This window comes from Haliaeetus albicilla, chromosome 8 (genome assembly GCF_947461875.1).
Source record: "Haliaeetus albicilla chromosome 8, bHalAlb1.1, whole genome shotgun sequence".
NCBI classification, from domain to species: Eukaryota; Metazoa; Chordata; class Aves; order Accipitriformes; family Accipitridae; genus Haliaeetus; species Haliaeetus albicilla.
This window is the reverse complement of record NC_091490.1, coordinates 8,258,922-8,284,376: the sequence shown is the minus strand read 5'-3', so window position 1 is coordinate 8,284,376 and position 25,455 is coordinate 8,258,922. Positions and strand designations below refer to the sequence as shown.

General features: G+C 40.5%; 1 protein-coding gene across 10 annotated transcripts in view; it reads left to right on the top strand.

The window, feature by feature from the left end:
- ELAVL4 (ELAV like RNA binding protein 4) overlaps nucleotides 1–25,455 on the top strand; it is an 83,574-nt gene that overhangs the window by 8,870 nt on the left and 49,249 nt on the right. For 3 of the 10 annotated variants that reach the window (XM_069788773.1, XM_069788772.1, XM_069788771.1), the window contains exon 1: nucleotides 8,804–8,953. The exons of 1 other annotated variant lie outside the window; for it this stretch is intronic. In XM_069788773.1, coding sequence (XP_069644874.1) covers nucleotides 8,837–8,953 — 117 coding nt within the window. In that variant the 5' untranslated portion in view covers nucleotides 8,804–8,836. 6 more of the 10 variants (XM_069788774.1, XM_069788780.1, XM_069788778.1 and 3 more) reach the window with 6 other exon arrangements.

Sequence of the window (25,455 nt, the reverse complement as noted above, 5' to 3'; positions counted from 1 at the left end):
TAAAAGCTTATGAAACATGTGCAATAGTGTCTAGTTTTGACAGATTTTTTTAGTAAATTACTGTTATGATCTTATGATACAGAAGGAAAGGTTGGCCCTGCTTTCCACATGGAACAGCAACTGATGAGATTCAGGGAATTCATTACTTGAGGAAATTTTGCATCTGTTGGCAACATGTGCAGAGCTGCAGTCTTCATCATGGAAGTTTTCATTGTCTGTGGTGGTGTGGGCACAGGCCATGTGTATGGAGGCTCTATGATGAAGGCTGGAGTCTTGAACTTACTAAGTCCTGACTGATGCCAGTGGAAAGAGCAAAAGAAAATGTTTGGTGTGTGTAAAGTAATCTGGGTTGCTGAGGAGTGTTATGTGCTAGTAGGAGTTTCCTAAGCATCGAAGTCTTCGTGCTCTAGCATATGGCAGCTGAGAAGTGACAAAGGCAGGAATAGATAAAGCTGTGTCATCATCCACCAGCCTGGGATAGTTTCTGAACCAGCTGAAGAGGGTGGCTTCCTGAACAGATGATAGCACCTAAATAATTGGCCTCATTCTCAGTGTTGACCATCTTCCAGTTACTAGTGAGGTCAGTGGGAGTAATTGGTTAATAGTTTCATTGTCTCTTAAACTTAAATAGTGCTGTTAACCTTAAAAGGTCATGAGCTGAAATTTCTATTACCAAACCACGTCATTTTCTGGTGTGCACCTATACTATCTAATATTTTGATGGAAAGCAGAATATTATCCAGGCAATAGAGACTGAAGGAAATAATCTGGGGAAAGAGGCAGTGCAGACATGCTGTAGGGATTTTGCCAATTGTTGCCAGCAGTTGAAGTTTTCTTTGTAAAATGTTCCACAATCTGTGGTTTTCCTTTACCCACAGAAGTAGGACCTCTACCACAGCAGAATAAAATTTAATCTCTTATTTGACACCATTTTAAAAAGTAAATATGTTCTTTGCTCACTAGGGGTATGTTGGTTATCCTTGCTCTCTTGAAACACTTCTTGAAGTGAATTTTTTTTACTTGATATATGCTCCTGTAGGCATTGGGGCTATGGAAAATGTTAAAAATAAAGGCCTGTTTCGTTTATTAGGTGAGTTTAAAGTTCCTTCATTGTTCCATGTCAGAAGAACAATTAAGTTTTATCTGAGCAGAGCAGGGTGTCCCTAGATGCAGGTTACAACGCATCCAGTGATACTATTAAAAGAAAGATCGTTTGTTGTTGCATTGGGGAATCCTTATAAAACATCAGGAAAACTGCCTGGAAGAATATAAATGTGTTCAAGCAATGGAGTGAAATACTCTTAAACTGCAGGGTGATGGCCTGTAGCTGGATAGGTTTTCAGAGTAGCTGTTTTGATGTGATTGTTGCTTTTCCCAACAGTCATAAACTGGATGTACTGGAACCCTTTTTTTTCTTGAGGCTTCTGCTGTTTGGAGTTACGGTCCAGAATCAAAGCTTCTGTTATTAAAAGGAGCATCTAGCCTAGGGTTCACGAAATAAACCTTGGCGGGTTTTTTCTTTTGATAAGATGCGTACGTGGCTTACATGCTTCCGGAGGTGTTAGGCTTTTCCCATGTACAGACGAACGTAGTCTTGCAAGATTTGCTTTGTGTAGCAGTTACGGGTGCATTTAGTGTTAACATTGTGTCTTGGTCTGTGACCTGTTTCCCTGGATTGAAGCGCTTCCTTGAATTGGTACTTGTACTTAAGAACGGCTATCTTGAGTTACACCAAAGATTGCACTGTGGTGGTAAGAGCCCCCTGCGTGGCTGAAGTTCAGGTAAACTTGCATCTAGGTGAGCATCAACTGGAGACCATCTACCTTGGTCACCTGGTCAACCCATGGTGGGATTGGTCTGACCAAAGATGGACTTTCTACCTGAGCTAAGCTCCCTTGGTGGTCACTGGAGATCTGCTTAACGCATAGCCAGTGAAGTCAAGGGTGTGATTTATCTTGCTCTGAAAGAGATTTCTAGAGCAGGACAGATGACTTGTGCCTTGGAAGTGACCATTTCCCATAACTGCCTCTACAAGGGGGTTTGGAGAGACTAGCTCCCCTGCAGATACATAACATTAGGTGGAGTCATCCATGCCACCCCAGGACTGGTAGAGCTCATCCTGTCACGTAGAGTTCTTGTCCACAGACTGGAAAAAAACAAAAGCAGCCTGGCTGCTGCTTCACCTCTCTTGCCTACCTGCCTATTGAGTTAAAAGCCAGTCTGAAGTAGTGAAGAAAACATATTGCCTGTAGCTGTGAAAGAGGCAGTTCAGAGCAGAAGTAAACTTGCTCTTGGGGGCTAACCCGCCAGCTTCTCCCTTTCAGCTGTACAGTTCCCTTGAAACCCAAGCACCAAATATGTATTGCTTAGTAATGGTAACCAAGGTTATTTATTAGGAAGTTTAGCCTTCAAACAATTTTTATAGCTACTAACATATTTTGAATGGGTTTCTTTTTTTAAAAAGTGCTAAAAATACCCATTGTTCTTCATCTGCCCTCCTTTAAAGGAAGCTAAAAATCGTCTGGTAAGATATGTCTGACATTTTGCAAAGAGGAGTTTAAAGAAAACCATGAATGCACATGGATATCTGTGAGAATTGGGTAGAAAAACCTTAGGGTGTCCTGACCAGTGTCATTCAGATCCCAAAACACTAGCTCCATGAACTGTAGAGAGCAAGAAGAAGAGCCAGAGATGATTTTTTTTTTGCTACCTTTCTTTAGTCCCTTCCTGCTTATGTGTCAGTACGGAGGGTTCGGAGTTAGTGTTGGTCCTTTCTTAAATACTGTGTCTGCTCTGTTTTTTCTACCTTTTACCCTCTCTGTATTTTACCTTCTTTGTTCTTCTTATTGTTATAAAATTGTCATTTCTGTAATCTAAATTACACACTAAAGAGTTGTATGAGCCATGTGCATGAGGGAGCTGTTTATCCTGGAGTTTTGGAGTACCTTATTAGGGCAGCTTATTTAACCCTTATTTCTCAAGGAGTAGAATAAAATAGATGTACACAGGAAGCTTCTCACAAGTCCTGAGACTTGTAAATACAAATGTAAGCCTTGGAGCATGAGGCAAGCTTTATTTAGTTAAGCTATTTTAAACTTTCTTTCCTCCTTTTAAGCACCCTGGGTTTGGGGATAGGTTGCATGATGGGGCTGACCCAGATGTAATTGTGAGATTTTTTTTATGTATGAAATTTTAATACTTATTTACATTCTGCCTACTGTTACTAAAATACTCCATGTAAGTGCCAGCTGTTCTAACGAGAAGTAATTGGGACAATTAATAGCTCTTGACACTTTTTATTGTCTTTATTCTCTTTTGTATCTTCCCTGGTTCTGCATCCTTCCTGTGTAATTGCAAGTTGCAGGAGACATAACCCTTCTGCATGCTGCTTGTCGGTCTCCTTTGATTCCTGCTGTACCTCTTTTCTGATCCAGCCACCTCACACTCTTCCCCAGATCTTTTTCTGATGGCTGTCTCAAAGCTTGGAAACATCAGCACATTAATCCCCCTTTCAGGTTTTTATCTTTGTTCTTGTTATTGATATTATTTGGCCTGAGTGCAGGGCGTATAGCACACTATTACAGATTGGTTTAAAGCAAATCCATCAACTCGTCTAACATTAGGCAATGCTGGTTGAAAAACCCTGTTCACATTTTTTTATGAGGGTTTTTTGTGCTCATACATAGGCACATTAAAAATGGCTGAACTCATGTAAATCTCCCTGGTAAGTCTAGACTTCTTCAGTGTCTAGGTCCTTTCATTATTTACAAGTAAATACATTTTAAAAATGCAGTCATAAATCTTTGAAAACGTCTTCATTTGTGCTCAGTTGAAACTTTGCTAACTGTATTATACAAAATTGACAGCAATGTAGAAATGTTTTAACTCTCTGTAGGTAGGGTTGAATCCTGCTTGTAGTGATAGGAAAGCAAGCTGTAGAATTTAGGATGTCTGATGTTGAATACAAGTTTTAATCTCTAAATTTAAAAAGAAGAAAACAAAATCAGGGGACCGAAAGCACTGAAATGTATATTCCTGAGCCAAAAGTAAAAGAACTGGGAAGAGGGAAAAGAATTGCTGGTATCCCTTATTGCTGTATTAACACGTTTACTGAGCATATATGCTGCCTTTTGCTTTTCAGTCTTGCAGCACTGACTGTGGGTTCTTTAAAATGTATTGAAAATTGGCCAGGCAAGATGTAGTGTGTGACCCAGCGGATGCTGTATTTTGCAAAGTGTTAGTGAGGAGCGTGGAGCCAAGGTGCCAAGGACATCGCTGGCCTTCGAATGTGCTGGGAAGGTGCTGAATCATCTTCTCCAAACCCTTCTTGCATTGTAGCAGAGATGCTGGCCCACCTCCCCGGTTGGCCTGTACCCTGACATTGACAGGAAACCATGCCTAAGTCTTTGTGGATGCCCAGCTTTAGGTTTTGAAAATGAGGATGTGGTTCCTATCGCTAAGACTTCTCTCGCCATCAGAGCTATTTACATCTGTTCGTTACCTCTGTGCTCTGGTGTGCCCTGGAGAGCTTTGTTCCAGTCTCCCAGCGTTCAAACATAAGTATCCACAGTGGGATTTGCAAATACATGTCTTCAGAAAATTGGTGTGTGATACTTAGAGCAGCTATGCAGCATCCAAATTACACATCTCATAAGGCATGAAAAAGAAAGTGGGCAAGCAACATTAAATAGCATATTTGTGCAAAAGCAGCTGAAGTGTGATTTCTGTGGGAACTGTGACTACTTGCCTGAGCTTCATGTATCTAAATTCCTCATTTAGGGTTGTAAGTATATAGGAGGGGGTTTTGTCTGGTTTTGCATCTAGTGTCTCTTCATTCCAGACCTCTTTAAGGAGCTACATCGCTAACTATTGTTTGATTATTTTTTTTATTATTATTATTTCCCCCCCTCCCCCCTTCAGGGCACAGATCAAAAAGATGGTAATTTTTCCAGGTAGATCCGTGGCATATTTAATCTCCCCAGTATCAGGAGGAATCTCAGTGCACCAGATAGTACATTGCATCAGCAGCAGAGCTTGTACAGCTTGTCGGTGTAGTCCACAACAGGGGCAGAAGAGGAGGCAGGGACAGGTTCCTGTGTTCCCGAGAGGATCATCAAATAAAAGAAACTAATAAAAGCTCCAAACCACATCAGTCATCTTTTTCACCTACTATTTCCTCGAATTTTATGGTATTTCAGCCTTTTCTTTTTTGTGGGTAGTGTTTGATTATTATGACTGTTACATATTTTGTAGTGAAACCTTAAGTATTTGACTCTTCCTCAGATACATGAATTCACTAACCTTAATTGCCTGAAGAACATTCTCAGTGTCATGCAATGCTGCTTGATTTCCATGGGGCAGTTTGTAGGGTGTTTTGTTTTGCTGGTTGTTTTTTAAACTATTCAGTGGCTAAACAAACTATGTTGTTGTTTATGTATGCATTTGATTGTGAGCTGTTCAAATAACAGTGGGGAAAAAAAACTTACTGTATAGGTAAATAACCTGTTTAGCCATGTTTTTTCCCTCTACCCCCCTGGTCCATCCCATCTCCTGCACACATGTACAGAGAAGGGCAGTCTGCTTAATTGGACTGATGGGGTTTTTTTGTTTCTGTTCTCTTTCCTGAAGTCTGACTTTGGGTTAGGTGCCATGAACAATTTGGCCCTAGCTTTTCCACCTGGGTTTGTGACTTTCAGCATCACTGAATTGCATGTTTAGCTTTTCACATTTTCTTGTCATTTCATGGATGGTTTTGAAATAGTTCATTTCTTCTCTGTGTACATTCGTAAGGGATTTGCACTGCTTCATGTTCCCTTTTTCTTCTGTTGCTCTTTTTTAGTTAGTCATGCAGTGAATTTACCAGTGGTATAGGTGGTGGAGGATATTTTAAATTACTGTGAGATCTGCTGATGAAAAGGCTATGTGTGAGCTCAGTGTTGTTAAAGATAGTGTTGATGTGATATCTTGAACTGGAGACTGTTTCCACAGAGGTTGTTGAATTACTGCATAGGGCAAACCCTAGTGCTTGCATTGTGTAATGTCCTTTCCCAGCCCATTGTCTTCTCTTAAATCATTTTGTAGTTCAAATCCATCTCTTGCTCTCACATGCATCTCCATTGTTCCTCATCCACCTGCACCCTCCCATCTGTCAAACAACAAAATACTCTTTGATCAGGATTAAATATTAACTTTATGATAGGAATGTCTTGGAAAAGAATAACTCGGTTCTAGGTGTAAATGTTTAGTCCTCTGGAAGAGTGGAAAATGAGGTGATAGAAAATGCCTGGTTGTAGTTTGCAGGCAGCAGCATTTAAATGGTTTGCTATAATCATATTAGGATAGAAATAGAGTTCTTTATTTTGTACTGCATGAAATAGGGCTGTTACTGATCACTTTCTCATCCCTCTTGTTTTGATTGTGGTGAAAACTCAAGCAGCAAAAATCACAGGATTTCTGCAGCAGTGCACAGAGAAACTAGTGTGAGAGGATCTGAGTTGGAGTTTTGTGTCCTTGCACATGAGAGCTCTGGTGCTTCCCTAATAGACTGAAAATGAGACCACTGCTGCTTTATAAGAGGTCTGTTCCAGCCACATTGCTCTACAGCTTGGCAGATGGTGGCATGTGAATGGTTTCATATTGATTGGATGGATTTGCCTCAGGGTAAGAGGAGTGTGGGTCCTTAAAGATGCACTTCTAGTTTTATTTTTTTTTCTTTTTATTGGGGGCGGGGGGGGGGAAGTATATTTATAAAACACTTCTCTTTAAATCAGAGGAGTATATGGTAATCAAAGTACTAAAGTTACCTGGAAATAAAAAGTCCTTAAATAGATTATCACAAAGACCAAAAAGCCAAGAATGCTTATTTACTAAATGATTACGTTTCTACATTAGAAGAAAGTGACACTTTTAATTAGTGTTCAAGGCATATGGTGAATGAGAAAATAAGCTTATTTCATGCAAACAGAAATCGATGCAAATAACCTTTCTCCTCATATAAAAAGGGATGACTTGAAACTCAATACATATTCAAGAAGGTTAAGTCATTACTGCATCACTTTAATATTAGTTAAAGGCCAACAAAGAAAATCACTACTCTGCATATACTTACTCAGCAAGGATTGCTATAAACGAAAGAATTAGGTGATGGTACTTTGTAGGTGATAAACCTGAAGAAGCCTTTGTCCATATAATGCATTTATTCTTTAACCTCAGTAAATAACCTTTTGAGTTCTGCCTTAGCACAGGTGGTTGCCAGAGATGCCTTAATTCTCCAGCGATTCATCCCAGCTGGTAAAGACATTTTGTGATGCTCTTTGTTTATTGTTCTTTCTCACATCTCTGTTTTGTGCCTCAGTCTTGTAAATGTTGTTTGTAAATCCTTCGGTATGAAATACTTTTCAAATGTGTTTGTACAGCACCTGACACAAGGATCCCAATCTCATTCAAGCATCTGGGTGTTGCTGTAGAGTGTTGAGAGAATTCGTATTTTTTTTATAGTAATGGACGTACTCCTTGAGGTATTTGACCTTAAATAAAGCACAAAAACCCCCAAAACTTAAATAGCTTGCAGACATGTAGGAATGGGACACTTCAACTTGGGAGACTTGGGTGATGTTGAAAACTGGATCCTTTCTATGTATTTCAGCCGTGTGCTCTGATGCGTGCAACAGTGGTTTCATAAATGAATTTAAGCCAAAATACGTCACAGCAGTATCTTATCAAGTTGTTTTCAAATTTGCTTGAAGGTATAGGTCCAACATTCTACCCGCATGTGAATTATTTACATGCTGAATTTTGTGTTTCCATGAAAGAATGCTGTTGTGCTGAACTTAATGCTAATTTTGTTTCTTCTGCAGTACAGACCATTTCTATGGGTGTGCTTTCCCTTTTAATTACACTTTGTTCTCAGAACTGACTGGATTTTATCATTTAGTTCATTTTTGCTGAATGAAGTGCTCCTGCATAAATTTTAAGGTCCCTTTAAAAAAAAATTCAATGGTAAAAGTTAAGTGATTTTAGGGGTTTTGTGCTTGGGTGTGCTTCTGGGGAGGAAAGGGCGTAAAACAGTGCAAAAAAAAATTTTTTTTTTCCTTCTGGTTGATAAGTGTAGGGGGGATTTATGCTGTATATCACAACCACCAGCTATTCCAAGAAAAATCTTTTAAGATGGTTACTTGAATCTGTGTACACTGCCCACCTGGTGGTTATGGAGTGAACTGTTACTTTAAAGAATAGTTTAAACAACAGCCATGTTTGGGGCAGGCTAATCTTGCAAAGAGAGCAGTACATATAACAGGAGTCTACAGTGTGATAAGGGGAAAATTCAGCTCACTGACTAGATGTTTTAATGTGCGAACTCTAGGGAAATAACATATTGACTATTCTGTTGTGCGCAAGAAAATTGAAGAACCCTTTGCAGACAGAGGGCTTGCAAAGGATTCTTTCTGTTTCTCTTAACCAAAATCTGTGGCAAGATGTTTGAAATCAGCAGGACGCTTAATGCTGCTTTGTTAAATAATGAGGTAATATTTTGTCACTTTTTCTGGGCAGCATCTGTTTTTTCTCTTTTTTCATATGTTTGTGAATGATTCAGTTTAATCTTATGAAAGTAAGATTTTTTTTAAAAAAATCATTCTTCAATTTATTATTTTTTCCTTTTGATGCTTTTGGAGAATTGGGTTGTCTTTTATTTGCGGTTTCAATCGGCTGCTGTTGCCTAGGACATTATGCCACGTAAGGCTTCTAAACTGCACAGAGTAGGTAGTTATTAACGCTGAATTGGCTTCTGGTATAGTCCATCTGGGCTCTGTATGAGAGAGCTTGCTAGCGGCTACTGATGCTAAGATACCCGCAACCTTTGGGATGTATGCGTGGTGGAGAGGGGCTCAGTGATATGAGATCACTTCTTTTAAGGGAAACTGTCATTAATGAGTCAAGAAACTGCTCATTTATGGTAAGGAGAGGGAGGGGGGGGGCTGGGAAACAACCCTGTGATTTCATTTTGATATTGGATTAGCTGTTTAAGACAAGTTTCTTTTTTGTGGGGGAAGATTGCATTAAAAATATGCTTTGCTCAGGGGCTTGCTGGCTGATGCTGGAGAGACTGTATTGAGAATCTGATGCTTTACAAATGTCACAACTGTGATGCGGTGGTCAGTCCCTTACCCTGAAAGATAAATGGTACTATTGGAAACATGAGAATAAGGTTGACTTTTCCAACAATAGGATTCTGCCTTTGTCTTTACAGAGAGGCCTCTGAGGACGTTTGAGCATTTGTTTTAGTGTTCCTCGGAAAGACTGCGTGTGTGGGGTGCTTTTTGAGAAAGTGGTCAGTGTGCAGAGTACCTGGATTTATAGACGGATAAGATAGCTAATTTTTCAGAGGAGCAGCGTGCAATTATTGTTTCAGAAAAAATGGCTGAATCTTTTGATATGCATAACGAATTTGTAGTAACCAAGTAGACTGAAGTTGAAAAGACTTAAAAATAATTTCTGGATGCCTTCTTCAGTGTTATTAACCCCTGAAGAGACCTTAAGTAAAAATTTGCATTACAAATCTAACTTTAATATTCGATGTATATTTGCACAAGAATGTATGGTAATATACTAGCTCTGTAGCATTTTGATGCCTGTGTGTTCAGTCTAATAGGTCACTTAAATATTTGAGTTAGGAAATCTATCTTACAAGCTAGTTTAATCTTTACTAGTTTTTACCAAGCTACAAATGTGCTCAAAGAGATGCATGGTGAGAGAAATCTTCTGCAGCCTTCTACATTGTTCATATTTTAATTGAATTCCGTGCTCATTCCACAAATACATTGTATGATGTCTTTTAAAGGGGATTTTTTTTTCCTCTCTCCTTGCTTGGTCTGTTTGTAGCTAGATTTTATAAGCTTACTATATTTCATATGTTTTGTTGGTGTGTTTTAGTCTGTGTGTGTGTGAGTCTGTCTAAGGCTTAAAGAAATTTTAAAACGTACAGAACGTCAGTTCAGAGCTTAGCAGTTCAGAGGAGATATTTATACTTTAAAAAAAACCCCAAACTTCTAGAACAACGATTATCTGATTAGGTATTTTTAAAAATGGTTTTGGTGGTTTGTAGCCAGGTTTTCTTTCTCCAGGAACGAGCTAGGTGAGCTTATAACATGGCCCATCCTAGCCTTCTCCGTTTTTAGCTCTTATGTTTAAAAACGCTTGCAACGATACTGAATTTTTAAAACATGCTTGGCCGTTGAAATGAATGTGTGAATGGTAAAATGAAATGATTCCTCTGTATGTTAATAGAGTAGTCCTCGGTTGCTTTACTTGAGGTGAATGTAAATTCAAGGTTAGTGGCAATTACAGGATGCCATGCCTTGTTACTTTGGCCAAAACATGCTTTAGAAAACAAGTCCGAGTAAGAGAAAGAAACGAATGCTTCCTAACTTGTGAGAATTTTTAGTAAACTCGCTGCGGTCAGGAGAGGGTAAAATGTTGCTGTTTGGAAGTGAAGTTTTGTTAGTTTGTCAGTGGCAGCAAGCGGAGGATTAATGAATGTGCATTGTTAAGTTAAGCATGTTCCTCTCTAAGGCTGGGGGGGGGGGAAGAGGGGGGGAATGTCTTTTAAATGCCCAAAGTTCGCCATCGTTTTATTTCCTGCGGAGCTGAGGAATAATGAAGCGAGGTGGTGAAATAATTCTGAAATACTACTGTCGTTCAGGGGGAGTGCTCTGATAAATCGGTGTCCGCTGTGCCTTAAACAGCGCCAAGTGGCAGCAATATCAAATCCCCTTCTGAAAATATGTATTTTAGAAAACCCGACAGGGCTGAAGGAAGGAGAGATGGGTTGATGATTAAAATCAATAGTACCTGAAAATAAACGCAGCTTTAAATGCACGCCAAAGTGCTTTTGTTGTGCCTTTAAGCCTAGAGGCAGATCATTAAATATGCATTTCTCCGGAAAGCAACTGTCGAAAAAGATAAGGTGGTTAAAATACGCCGGACCTGGGAGCCGGGCGTGCAGGAGGTAAGAAGATGTAGGCACTGAAGCATGGCCGAGGTATGACATCGCCGTGGCCGAGGGCTCCTGCGCCGGTGGGGTGGGAAGAGGTAAAAAAAAAAAAAAAAAAAGCTAAAAAATAGGGGGATGCGTGTTGTTTCTTCAACCGGGCCTTAATTACTAGACACAAGCAGCAGTTCAGAAATCTGGTCTCTGTTGTTGTAGAGGTCACCGAATCATTAACATTGTCAATCTGGCAGCGGCTAATTTCAATAGCACCTGATGTCGCAACGCCTCCCCGCGCGGCGGCGGCCAATCAGCGCCCGCCCGCCGCTGACAGATGGTCCCATAAATGGCTGTAGAGGCGAGCCGCCGGCAGGCAGTTCCAGCAGGGCTCCGCGCCGCTCCGCCCGCCGCCGCCGCCGGGGGCTGCCGCACGGGGACCGCGGTACCTGAGCCTTAAAAACAGAGGCAGAGAGAGGGAGGGAAGGCAGAGCCGCCTCGCGATCGCGACTCTTGAGCTCTGATTCTCGCTGCACAAACGTCTAGCACTGTGCTTGGTGGATCTCTTGCAAAATAATAATAAAAACAATTCCCTGAAACCGTAGCAAATCTGTAGAAGAGTTGAAGCCTCTCAAGACCCAATATTTGCCATTAAGAATGGTTATGGTAGGTATTAGTAGATTTAAAATCGGATCGTAGCGGGTTTATCTAGAGGTAGATCTAGAAGCTAACATACAGATTTTCCCCGAATCTGCATCGTTCTCAGTCTGTGTTTTCACATGAATTTAGTTTTCTGCTACTGATTTGTTTGTACATGATCTCTCCCTTCCCCCCTTCTCTCTCCCCCTCTCTCTCGCTCTCTCTCTTTCATATTTAATGTGTGCGTATCCTTTAATAAAGGATGTACTTTGTCATTTTAAGGTAATTGCGATTTCTCTCAGAATAAAGGAAAAAGCTCATTTCTAATGCGAGGCTGGTATGTGGCTAACTGAAATGCAAAAGGAAGAAGAGGCTTTTTTTTTTTTAAGTGGTGGTGGGGGAGTTAATTTCCACATTGACATTTTGGAGATACAAATGCAGAGCAAAATCCTGGGGGGGTGGGGGGGAGGGATGGGGGGGGGTTGGAGGGGAAAAAAAAAAAAGCCTCGAGATTGGTAATTTTCTTTTGGTGGACTGCGCAATAGGTATGGTAATTTTAAAAGAGGGTGATTTATATGAGCTTCAGTAAATGCTGCATATTGTATTTCAAAGAGTTTCCTGTCATGACCTCATAAAAAGAGGAGGAGGCTTGTATGTGTTGCAGCGCCTAGTATATGTCGATTTTGTTGCATCGTTGGGCAGCAGCGCTGTAAGAAGGAATGTCAGCTTTTACATAACGCTCTTTTTGCTTTTGACTCTGTGAGGGGCTGTAAGGGTCCATCTTTGTGATCACAGATGGAGTGGAATGGCTTGAAAATGGTAAGTGAACGGGGAGAGCCTGCTTGTGGGGTTTTGTCTTGCTTCTCGTGTGCCTCGCGAATTTCTTTTGTTCGGGGTGGTGGATCGTGAGTCATAAAATAAAATTAGAGAGCCCTGTTTATTTTTTTGCAGGATATGTCTGCCTGTGCGCGCGTGTGTGTATATATATCTCTCTCTATATCTATTTAACGTATCTAACTGTGATGGCACTTCACGGCGTTTCCATTGAACGTTGCATTTCAGTCGAGCGAGGATGGTCTCTGCTGACAGTCACGGTGTCATTGTACCGCATGTGCCTGGCGGATCAGGCAGCCGATGATGCCTTTTAATCTCCGCTTGTGTTCCACCAGCCTTAAATACAAACCTAATAATCGCCTCTAAAATTCAGGTATTGCGTTTCCTATGGAGCCGGTGCTGTAGAGGATGGATGGATGGATGGGTGGATGGAAGGAAGAAGGAAGGAAGGGTGTGTTTTTTTGTGTCGGGGTGGGGGCTGGGGGGGAGCCGTGTTGTTTTGTGCTTTTTTAAATGCCGGGAGAAGTCAAAGCCATTTATGTGAAAAATAGTATTTCTATTTTTAGACGATGCTCTCCTGGCAGAGGAGCCCGGACGCGCTCGTCTCGTCCCCTCTTTTGTGCTTTCCTTACAGATTGTGCAAAATGGCATGATCAAATACAACTGCCGGGGACTTTGGGCTGCGCCGAGCGGGGCGACCCGGGGTGGGGGCTGGGACCGAACCCGCACAATACCCGTCCCTCCTGCCAGCCCCACGGGATGCTGGGGGGTGCGGGGGTGGGGGTGCCCCCCTCCCCTTCTCCCTTCATTTAACGTTTTGCAGACTTTTGCCGCGGATATTTATTATAACCGGGGAAACAAAGCGACGGTCTTTTCCCATTCTTACAGGATTGTCTTTGTCTAGCTGCTTGTTTTGATGGGTGTAAAACAAATAAGATTAGACTGAGCAGCCGAACTGAAAGCGATAGCTGGGAGGAAAAGCCAATGAAAGGTTGCCGGGGAAACGAGCATAGGGGAAGCTGAGTGGGGGAGCAGGTGGCAATCATGTGGGAATACTGCAAACAGTGTAAAAAAAAAAAAAAAAAAAAAACTAAAAAAAAAAAGCAGGGGCTACCTCGATTATCTCTGCTGTTCTTTGTGGCAGTCACAACTTTAATTATTCTTTATAAATAGGTGTTAATTACATTTCTGGCTCAGGCTTACAGTGATTTCTAGAAATCTGGTTTTAAGCATCTGTTCTTTCTCCTCTGCAAAAGAGGGTTATCTTTCCTTTTTTTTTTTCTTTCCCCCTCCCTGCTGTGAAATTGTACGTGCAAAAAATTGCAAGGAATCCTGTGAGGCAGTATTTAAAAAAAAAATGTAAATTATATTGAATGAAGTTGACAGAGGTATAATAGTGAACTCCCACAGCTGATAGCTTCTGCAAATCATTTCTTAGAATTTTCCAGCAAATGTCCCTATGAGAACAGTAGGTAGAATGAATTTACCCTAAGCAGTGATTTTGTGTTAAGTGATATTGGTATTTTTACAAAATCAGATGGTTATATGGCAGAATAATCAGTTCAGGGGAGTTCACCATATCCTAGGGTTTATGCGCTGAGTGGAATTTACAAAAATAATGAGATTATTCTTCTCTTCGTCTCCAGCCCCACCTTTAGCCACAGTCTATTCTATGTCTGCTGGAGCAATATCCACTTCCAATGTCAGGCTTCTTGTGGCAACTTTACTTTTTAAACAGCAGCTGAATATTTTGCTAATTGTGAGGGTATCTTACTGTAGTGGCGAACAATAATGGAAAACAGCTATTGGTGCTAGAAGTGCTAAAAAAGCATAGTAGACTAGTAAGTGATAGACGGTAGCGTAAAAGATATAAAAATGTGGTTGCCCAGAAAATGCTCATCTATCACACATCAGGAGGCACAAGAGAAGCAAAGCAGGAATATAGAACATGCCTTTCTTTCTCTCTTCAGATATTCAGATATTTTTACTTTCTTCCTTTCTCTGGTGCAGGGTTACTTTGAATGCAAATTCAAGCAGGAACGGTGGTGCTTAGTTTTAATATGAATAAAAAGAAATTAAATCCCCCCTTTTAATTTGCTTTGTTTTAAGTATTGCTTCTGCTGCAATCCTTTCTGTGAAGAAGTAATTGAATGGCCCTCTGAAAACTGCACTGCTTTACAATGTGGGGGGTGGAGGGGGAATCTTGAGGGTGTGTGTGCGTGTGTAAAATTCTGTATTTTACAGTCTGTGCATGTGCACAGAGATGTATTCTGACATGCATTGTAGTTGTACGTGAGAGTAAAATAATTTTTCTTGTGTCCAAAACAGAGATACTGTGTTCTAAATCTGTTAACTTAGTCATGACAATAAATAAGGGTGCCTTTTATTATACACAGCTGCATTGTTTGTTTTAAGAGGCATCAGCTAGTAGCTACATTTTCATTTTCTGTTCAATTTGGTGTTTCTACAAAGATTTAAAAATAATGTAATCCTTGTTTTAAGGCGCACGTGTTCCTGCCCCGATCTTCCTCATTTCTTTGTTTTAAGATTATATTAATGAATACAGCCTGCATGTACATAGTGACATTTTCTTTTTGCATGTAAAAGATAGCATTGTAAATCCTCCTATAGAGAAATAGCTATTAAGTTAGTGAGATTGAATTAAGATTGCTACAAATACTAACGAAAGATTAAAACATAAAACCTCTTTCTGTTAAGACAAAAAGGTAGAGAAAATGTAGTCGTCTTTAGACATGACATTTAAAAAAAAAAATAAATTGTTGTCTTGGTGAGCTACTAGTCAGAACGGAGGAAATTTTACAGTTGGATATTGATACAGTGTGAACACCAGCCATCAGTTTAAAATCTTATCCCCATGTACTCTACTAATCAAGTTCCCGTGTTAGATACAGGCATGCCTCTCCACTGTTGACTGGCTTGGTTGCCTCCTTTGCGTTCTTCCTCTTTATTAATTTTGCGTTTTTGAGCGCTCTCAAAGTGAGCTGGAGCTGTTGTGACAAAGGATGGTTACAGTGAGCTAGAAGGGGTATACTTAAAAATCCCATTTGAATGGGTTTGGAATAGTCTTCATCATCTTTATTTGGTCCTGTTAAATATTGTGACTCTGTTGAAAGAAAATCCAGTTGCATTAATCTTACATATATTTAATGTATTAATTTTTTTGAAATTATATCTTCTAGGTTACAGTGAATTTTTTTTCTCAGCCTTCCTACTTGGTATGCTGGGAGTGTACTAATTAAATGCAGGTTATTTTCTGTGTGTAATTGTCATACTGTTGGTACATAACCTAGAGCCACTCCACACCCCAAGGTTTTTCAAAAGAAATAAAGTATGATTGCGTCCCACATTGTGGCAGGGGAATTGGTTTTCTTCTTTGGGAACTTGCACTTTCAAAATAATTTCAGCAAACACCCCAGGCAAGAAATGGGCAGTGGCAGAGAATATTATAGCGAGAGGGAGAGAGATGCAGATAACTTGACAAATCCACTTGTCTGTTTTGGCAATCTGTGTCCACTAGACAACTCATTTACATGCCTGGACACATTAAAATGTACATTTGTTTGTCTGTGGGACAGCTAAGTGGATACACTCCGATGCACTGGCAAATACTGCAATGCAGTATTTTTTTCAATGTCATTGGGGTTTTTGGGGAGAAGTGGGCGCAAACAAGTCCTTTTGCAAGCGAGGCGATGTTAAAAAGCATGGTACCTCCGTAAAGGATAGGCCAGATTTTGCAAAATTTGCTAATCTGTGATGGAAAGTCACCCCTCCCCCAATGCACTCCTCTCCCTCTCTTCCTCTTTCTCTTTTTCTTTCCGAGTAGGATGGAGGAAGAGATGGGTATGGATGTGTTTTTATGTGTGTGTTCATGCATGTGTATCTTCCCTTCTCATTTGAATGGACATTAAGGAAAATGCTGGGATTTATATGAGAAGGGAAAGGGCATTTGCGTAATGTAATGCTTTCCAATTGTTTGTGTAAATGTCCAGTTACCAGCAGCGTAGGACTTCCAAGTAACTTTAAAAGCAAGGCACATTTTTTCATTTTCTAAAGAATTTTGCAAAGGGGAGGGTAGTGTTTCAATTCAACAAGTACAATAGATTTAATCCTAATAAAAATACTCTTTAGTGGGGAGTTGTACCTTGCCTTAGCCTTTGCATTTGAGTATGTTTAACCATTTGCGATAATGTAAAGTGAAGATGTTGGAGAAATGGATATTCAAAGACTGTTTGCTTCCTTGCTTTTTCCCTTCAAATGATCAATCTTTACTTTCTAAAATACTGGAATATTTTAGGCGCAGGGGGCTTTTGTAGGTCACTAGCTTTACAGCAAGAAGAAGAAAGGAGGGAGAAAAGGTCTCAATGTGTCAGAGGCAGTAATTGTCTAAAATTAGCCATCTAGAAAAGGCAGGAAAGGCTTGGAGGGAAGAGAAGGAGGCACTAATATGTGAAACAGCACTGTGCTAGTCGGGGAGATAATGAGTGATAAATTTGAACTGGTGCAGTGGTGTGATGCCCATTAATTTCTCAGAACCTTGACTTTGCAGGTTTGTTACTCTGTTGTTCACACCTTTAATTATAACCAGTTTTGGATGATAGCTTGTGGCACTGAAGAGGAGACCTTTTGTTTGTTGTTTACTTATTTAAGTATTCAGACAGAGTTTGCAATAGCATTGGAACATCAGTGTTAGAAATGAAATACTTTCAGATGAGATTATAAGAATGCAATTAATTTTTGCAACCACCTAACATTGTCTTATTTGTAGCATTTACATTGCTTGCATAAATTAATTAAGAATTGGCTGACTAGAACCGGTGTTAGGTTGATCTGTATCTTCTGTCACTATAATATGTTTTCCCCTAACCGTTTTGGAGCTCCTAAGGCATTATTGCTTCTTTAGGGCCCCAAAAAGTAGGGAGGAAGCTGAGAGTCTGCCTTACCTATTGTTCTGCCCTTGACTGTGTCTTACGTGAGGACTTTCACCTCCATGAAGAAAATATGTAAAAGCCAGGAAATGCTGCAAACCAGTTAGGAATCGTTAATTAAATGGGACAAAAAGACAGAATATTAAGAAAAAAAAAAAAGATAGCTAAACCTTTGTGCATCCTCTCTGGAAATAGTTTAGTTGCACAGTAAAACACAAGCCTGGCTTTGACAATATTTAGAGTCACGATGTATATAAAATTCTGTAGTATGCCTTTGTTGCTAAGGCACACGCAATTGCGTCAGTGATGCTGTTGTGATGGGAAATTATATGTCCTTGAATTCTTTAAAAAAAATGATTTTATTCATTAATATTAAACTTTTTTATTGCTATAAAAGCTCTTAAACATAATGGTTGGTATTTTTCCTAGTCTGGAGCTGTGCGCCAGTGTTTTTCAGGATGGGGTGGTCGCGTATTTGGCTTCTGAGCATTCGGAGCTCTTGGAAGTAAAGGTGATAAGATAATGTATGTTTGTTTCAAAACAGACGCAAATGGCTATAGGAGGTGGTTCTGTCATTCGCAGTGCTTCAGGAAGGTTCCATGTGTAATGCGTCTCTGTCCACGTAAGTGATTTTCGGTGTTGGTGGAGGGCAGCAATGCCACCGGAGCCTTTCCAGTAGTGTAAGTCCTTCAGATCCAGCCGCCTCGCTGCGTACCCGGGTGCGTTCACCGAGCCGTGGAAGGAAAACCAAACGGCTCCCTCTGGTTTTCACTTCCTGAGGGACGTTTGGCGAGAACGTCCTATCTGACCCTGCATGTCGAGACCAAAAGATTGCTGCTGGAGCAGGTAACTGCACTGCGCCTGGGCCCTCTGTGTTGGCCTGTAATTGCGTGTGTGCTCGTTTGGAGTAGCCGATTGTTTTTTCTGAGCACTGTGAAGTGTTTACTCCCAGGTTAAGTGTCCTTGAAAAGCTTTTGTAGGGACATGAGGGATGAAGGAAGCTTGTCCTTCTTACTTTTCCTCCCCTTATGAATCTCTCATTATTGCATACTGGAAAACTAGCAAAGACAGCAATACTCATAATTTACAATTTAAGGTAGATCTGCCTCCTCTTGTAACGTTATGTCCCATTGCCCAGCGAGGATGTGGAATTCCAGGAACAGACTCTGTCCCCTTGTCTCTCCTGCTGCAGATCAGGACAGTTGCCAGAAGGCCATGTTTCTCTACTGCTCTGAAAAGCAAAACTGATATTTGTGACTTTGAGAATTATTATTGCTAGACTAAACTTCCTCAGAAGGTTTCGCATTGGAGATTTTTTTTGTTTAATATGTGGATTAATTTAAACTCTTGATGTCTATGATGTGCTTAAGGTGTGTGGAAGTCAACCTGTTTCATGTAGTTCTGGTTTGAGAGGGTCGTAGAAAACCACACAGGCAAAATACTAATGAACCTTTCTGCTGATTTGAATGCTAATCTGTGGAGGAGGCCGTGCCTTTTCTCAGTCCTAAGCTGACATGTAGACTCCCATAGCCATAAGCAGTTTGATGTTAGATAATATAAAATTCATGACTCGACAGCATGAAATAACCCGTGGTTTAAGTCACTACACTGTGGTGAAGCGTTAACACGTTCTACATTTGGGATCAGAGATATTTGGGGGTATTTGGCTTTTTTACTTGATTGAAGAGTTTGTAAATGTGACTTAATTGCTCTACTTCGTTTTCTTCCACTGGTCATCCTTGATCTTTGAACGGTAGTCAGTGACTTCTTGCTTTACTATGTGCAAAAGAACTTATGGGCAAAGCCTCATCCTGTTATTTCTGTAGAGCATAAGGCACAGTCATGACACTGTAGAAGTAATAATGCATGTAAACAAATGCTCCTTAAATAAAAATAGTTCTAATACTGTTCCCTGTATATCTTTGTTCCAAATGAAGTTACTGGCAGTAGATGAGTAGGGGGAAGCTGATTTTTAGCAGAAAGCGTGAATGCTGGAAATTCTTCCTAATATGCGTGTGCCAGCTATACTGTGGCAATGTTGCTGTTGATTCCCTTCCTGTGAGAGCAGCTGTTCAGGGAATTAATCTCTTTGCTTGATGCAGAGGGTCCTGAAAAATTCAGTGCGCAACCACGGTGGTAGCTGTGGCCATTTTTAGAGTGACCGTTGATGGGAACTAACTCCATGATCTAGCACAGTAGCATATTGTTCTTTAGACTAACTGGGCCAGGACAAAATTATCATTCTGTATTTCGTGTGCTCTGTGAGAGACTCCGGAGTGCACTGCAGAATTTGACATTGTGTTTGATAATTTATAGAGCACAGTTTATATTTAACTGTAGACACACTAATCCAGGGAAAGAGTAGTATATTTTTAGAATCCCTTTTTTATTGTCTGTGCTTGTCATTACCCAACTACTGAAAGGAATGTTCACAAATGTAGATGCTCACTGGGGTAGAAATTGTTGAGTTTAATTTCCATCGTTAGTCTTTGCTATATGCAAAAATGAACGTTATTTGTGTGATCTTCTTTGTGATTATCAAGAAGCTTTGCAGCCATACATAGGCATTGCGGCCGCTGCAGGAGCCATGTTCTCCAGCGCTTTGACACCAGGCTGGACCAGGACACCTAGGCTGAATGCCTCCGTGGTCAGGGATGCTTAGGTGATATATTAGTTTTAGTAGTGACACAATGTCACTTCTGTCACCAAGTTACCCTTCTTTGAGGTGAAACACACAGATGGAGTGGATCCAGCTCTGAGTTGAAAGCGTCTACCTGTGACTGTTGAGTGTTGTAAGGGAAAGGTAGCCAGTAGAAAGGACAGTGACTTGGTTATTTTGACTTCTTTAATATTCAAGGGAGCTGTTCTTACGTGTTTAGACTATTAGGACATTTCTGCCTAGTAATCTCTAATAATGCAGTCAGTTTTCCAGTTGCCTGTTGACATCTAAGCAAGATGTACTGTATGGGTTTTGAGTCGGGACAGCAGGGGTGGCCGGGGTCCCACCCTGTCTGCAGGCGCCTGTATCTGAGCAGGGGCTGGTGTCGGCAGGGCTCCTGTGGGGTGCGTTAGCAGAATTGTGTTTTCATCGGGAGTATGTTATCCATGAGGTCTGCTCATTGGTTTGTGGTTTTGGGGTTTTTTTAAGAGGTGCTTTGAAAGATTTTTTTATTATTATTATTTATTGATGTTCAAGGGTATGTTTATTTGAATAAGAATTTGGTGAATTAGAATACGATTTCATTTGGAAATTTTAGGAGGCATCTTAGTCATTGGAATAAGGAGGGTGTTTGATTTGGCCTGTGGCATCTTTCCCTTCCTTAGCACAGAGATTAATAGAGTTTATGTCCAGGATAAACCATTAGGATTTGTTAGCCTGATCTATGACAGATACATGCATATGTGCTTGATATTTTGTCCTTTATTGATGAATAATATATTATTAATCTATGGTAGTGGGTCTTTGAGCTTAGCATAGATGCTTTTATGTATGAGATCGTTTGAATTTAAGTAAAGTATTACTGAGATCCTTATCCCATAGAGTACGTTAAAACTTACTCTCATTTAAGCCATTGTGTAGATACTTCTTTTGTGAGACCATTGGAGTAAACAGCTGCCTCTGCGTACTAGGCCATTTCTGATCATTCTTCCACCAGAAATTTCTCAAGTCTTCAACTTTATTATCTGTTCATGACCTTTAAGATGGTGATGGCCACATTAATTTGGAGTAATTCATTGTACCTGTGTCTACCATGGGTATGGTACAGAAGCAGGAATGTCTATATTTCATGAAAAGATTATTTCCCTAAGTAATATTAATGTGGTACAGGGCTGTAGACTTACAGGTGAATTGTAGAAAAGATGTAAATTTCTTTTTTATTACCAATCCAGTTCAGTTTTAAGAGAAATACGCTGTTGCTTTGCAGTAAGGTAACATTTCTGCTGATGGAGATGGAAACTGTGGTGTTCTGCTAAGTCCTATTTTGGGGTCTATCTCTTAGACCTGCAAGCAGCAGTATCCATAGAGATGATGTTGCCAGCAGTCGAGATGTACACATGTTGATTAGTGTTTCCTAATTGCATTTACCAGTGTGTCTTCATTAAGGTCCTGTTGAGGACAGAGCCTTAAAACATCTTGGTTGTGGTGTGCGTTTTGCTAAGCTATCCATTCCTGCCTAATATAAGCCTGTCTGCATGAAAAATATATGGGCAGCATTTTCAGAAGAAGAACTTACAGCTTAGGAGCTGAAATCCTATTGCAGTGAACATTAATGAATCTTAAAATTGCTTAAGGGCTTCTGAAAATTGTAGCTTTTGTTTCTAGAACTTCAGTAGAAATAACAGCGGTGGGGGGCTGGATGTTCCTAGGCTTCACAGAGAGCTTCCTCTGTCCTTGCTTTGCTTTGCCTTCTGGTAAGTAGATGTTTTTAGGTTTCAGTATGGCTTGTGATACAGCTTTTCACTGTCTAAACTTTCAGGTTGCAAATGATTCTAGATTATTTTCTTAAAGGGAAAAACATAAAGTGGAATTGTGACAGGTCTACAGCAGCTGAAGACTTGCAGCTGTCTGCTTCTTACATGAACATATACGTACCTGTGGGAATCTGTGTGTCAGTACACAGTGCAACATACATATTCCCAAATCAGTAATATAATCCAGTTACCGATTAGTAATATGTAACTCAGTAATACAGTCAGTAAACTAAACAAGTAGGTAGTGATTAGGAAACAAAACTCTGAGCTAAAAATAAAATTCAGAAAGTAACCAAAAATATAAAAAGACTTTCACAATTTCCTTTGCTTTCATTTCAGTGTATTTTTAGGCTGTACATCCTTTAGACTGAAGATCTGTCTTGGATGTTGATCTCTACCATGCTCTTGTAGTATCAGTATTATTATTACCTAGTATCCAGGCTTTTCAGAAACCCTCTCCAATCTTTCAAGGTTGACCTCATATACTTAAATGTTTTCGGTGATGTTTCTTTTTATCACACTGGTAGCACAGATTTTTAGATATGGTTTTTGTTAGTCATTGTCCCTTTTTCAAGAGGGACGAGGCAGTCACTGGGAGACCGCTTGCCTTTGTGGTATTTGCCTAATAAAATCCAATCCATGGAGAAAGAGGATGTTTTCATCACATTTTGGCTTGGAGCATCAATCAAAGAAAGATCTCATCTTATTGATGAGATTGTTTGTTTTTTCAGACTCCTTTAGCCTTCAGATGCAGCTTGAAAGAACAAGTAGTAGATCCAGATGAAAAGCCAGGAGGGAATAAGGAGCAACCCAGAATGATGAAATAAAATAAAGCCCTTGTAAAACTTTAGGTACAGAACTGCCTGGTACTGATTTGGGAGAAGCAGAAGGGCGATTGAAGAGGAAGTAGACGTTGGTTCAGACGGCAGAGCCCGGCCGCGTAGCCTTTGTTCTGGTTTAAAAACGGTACAGACCTTTGAGCAGAGGCGGCCGGTGACCCCTGGGGATGCGGGTGGGCAGGAGCCGTTTGGCCGTGTCCTGGCCCAGAAGTGGGACGCCTCCCCACCACCGTGGCATGTGGGACACGAGGGGTTGTAAGGGGCTCTAACCTGAGCTAATTGTGTAACCCATGTAATGGAGTGGGGACGCATCCGTTTTCCTCTCTGGGTGTTTTCGAAGGTGGCTTTCTCCAAAGCTGTGTTCCAGGGCGGCGTTTGAATGCTGTGAAATCAAGGTTGTGTTCTCCCATATCTTCATATGTAAATTATGTTTAATGGCAGAAATGATTACAAGCAAATTCTGGTGAAACCAGTCTAAATAAAGAAGGGGATAGCTGGCTGGCTTTCTAGAAGTCAGTTTGTCTCAGTAAAAAGGATGACCCTGATACAGGGATAGTAGGAGACTTCTGTGACCATCACCTGTTACACTGCTTTTCCTCACTTAATGTTTCATTAGTGCTGTTGAGCACGTTTGCTGTAGACTTTCATAAGATGTTTGGAGAACACAGAAGAATAGAGCCAAACACCTCTGAGGTTTCAAACATGCATAGTTTCTCTGTAGTCTTCGCAAGAGGTGAAGAAGCTGGAAACAGCAATTGAAAATTAAGCCCAGTAGAAGTTCATGAAGAACCTCAAATACTGTGAGTTGAGGCAATACATGTGACAGAGCTATAACTATGTTCTGCTTCTGGAAGAACGTTTTGTCCTTACAAATGTGCAGTGCAGCACTTCTATCGTGCTTTCCAGAAATTGCTGTGCATGGAGTGTTTGTCCATGTATCTCCTTCCCAGTCCTGTGTGTTTCCTCTGGGCTTTGGGGAGTGCTGAGCTCTGTGTATGCTAATTGTAGTTCTCCTCCTTCAATTTCTTATTCCCAGAGTACCTCCAGGAAGAGTAAGAGACCATATAAAGTGTGTGATATGATGCATTTGTTCCTATCTTGTGTGTGGTTATTGGATATGTAGTTCTGAGTGGTTTCTTCTACTGATACCTTAGTAGTTATTGATGTTGAAATGATTGTGACTTATTTAGGCGTCTCCTTTATTTTCCTCACTCGTTCCCTTTTGTCCTTGAAATCAAATGCAGAACTGTAGAGTCTACATTTCATGGAAACAGAAGACATACTTACCTGAAACTCTTGAAAGAAAGAAAGGAAAAAAAAAAAAACAAACCACTGTTTGGTGCATCATTATGCTGTTTGGCTTTTTGAAAAAATTGTTAGGAGTGGTGACCTTACCACTGGGCCAGGTTTGAGGATATGGTGGTGTGTTATGGAGCTGTCACAGCTTCCTGTGTAACTTCAGCAGTTTGCCTAGATACTTTCCTCTGGTTTGATTTTTTTCCCTTCTGCAAAACTTGGAATAAAAATAACAGGTTTTGCCTTTCTATTTTTTTGTCACTGTGTTGGTGCAGCGGCAATCCCTGCCCTTAACCACCCATTTGCACAGCATCTAGCATAACTTTGTGCTGGTGTCAGTTATATCCTTCAGGCACTGCTGTGATAACAAGTAATATTGCCAATGAACTTTGCATTCATTTCACTGCAGATTGGGGACAGAAAATTTTGTTTTAGCCTGTTCACACAAAAGTATGTAATGGACTAGATCAGGATAAATTTAGCTGTTAAAGAAAATGATTTTCTCTATTTGAACTGAAGCTTGCCTCTTAAAATGAATGCATTTGTTGTTCTCTCCATTTGGATCACTTGTGTGCTCTGTACAATTATGCAAACTTACTGAAAATGTTTGAACACCATTTCAACCTGAGTGCAGTGTACTCTGAAACCAAGATTTTGTAAGAAAGGCTGTATCCCTGTCATGAGAGCCAGAGACAGCTAGTTTTCTGAGCTGAGACTTTCAGCTCTATCTGTATTTAAAATATTTAATATGACTTTTACTCGAAGGAAAGCAAAGGTGGAGCATGTAAAAGTGCATATGAGTGGGGAGCATGTCAAAATATGGAGGGTTAGATAATGATTTGTTTCTGGGATATTGGATTTGCCTCCAGGCAGACTTACTCAAAAGCTTCATTTTCCTCCTTTATTTCATGTTCATGATGTATTTATTAGGTAAATAATAGCAAAGTCTAGTTGTGCAGTACATAAGCTTTAATAAAATGTAATTGACAGTGAAATTTGACAGTTGTGTTAGAGAAGAAAATCTGTACTGGAGCTGCACACAGAGCATCGTTTGCCTCTCCTAAGGTCACGTTAGAAAGAAGCCCACGTAATGTGTATGTGAGGTTTGGGTGCACCTGCTTCTTCTAGCTCTGGCTGGAGTTGTGGTTTTGAACCAATGAATACTTAAAATCAGTATTTTTTTTAACACTCGTATGGGAAGAAGACATGATCCGTCCTGAAGATTTTATGATCCAGTGCCTCATTCTGCAAAAATGTAGGGATGCGCTTAATCCCCCTGAAGCGAGTAGCAGTGGCTGCAGGTAGAAGCGGGGTGGGGGCATGCAGCCACTGGTCCGGGGCCAGGGGACCTGGTCTCGGGTGTATTCGTATGTTCCGCTCCATACCTATGGACCGACCTTCTGGCTTTGGCGTGGCTATTCCCATGCAGATCGGGAGATGGGAGGGC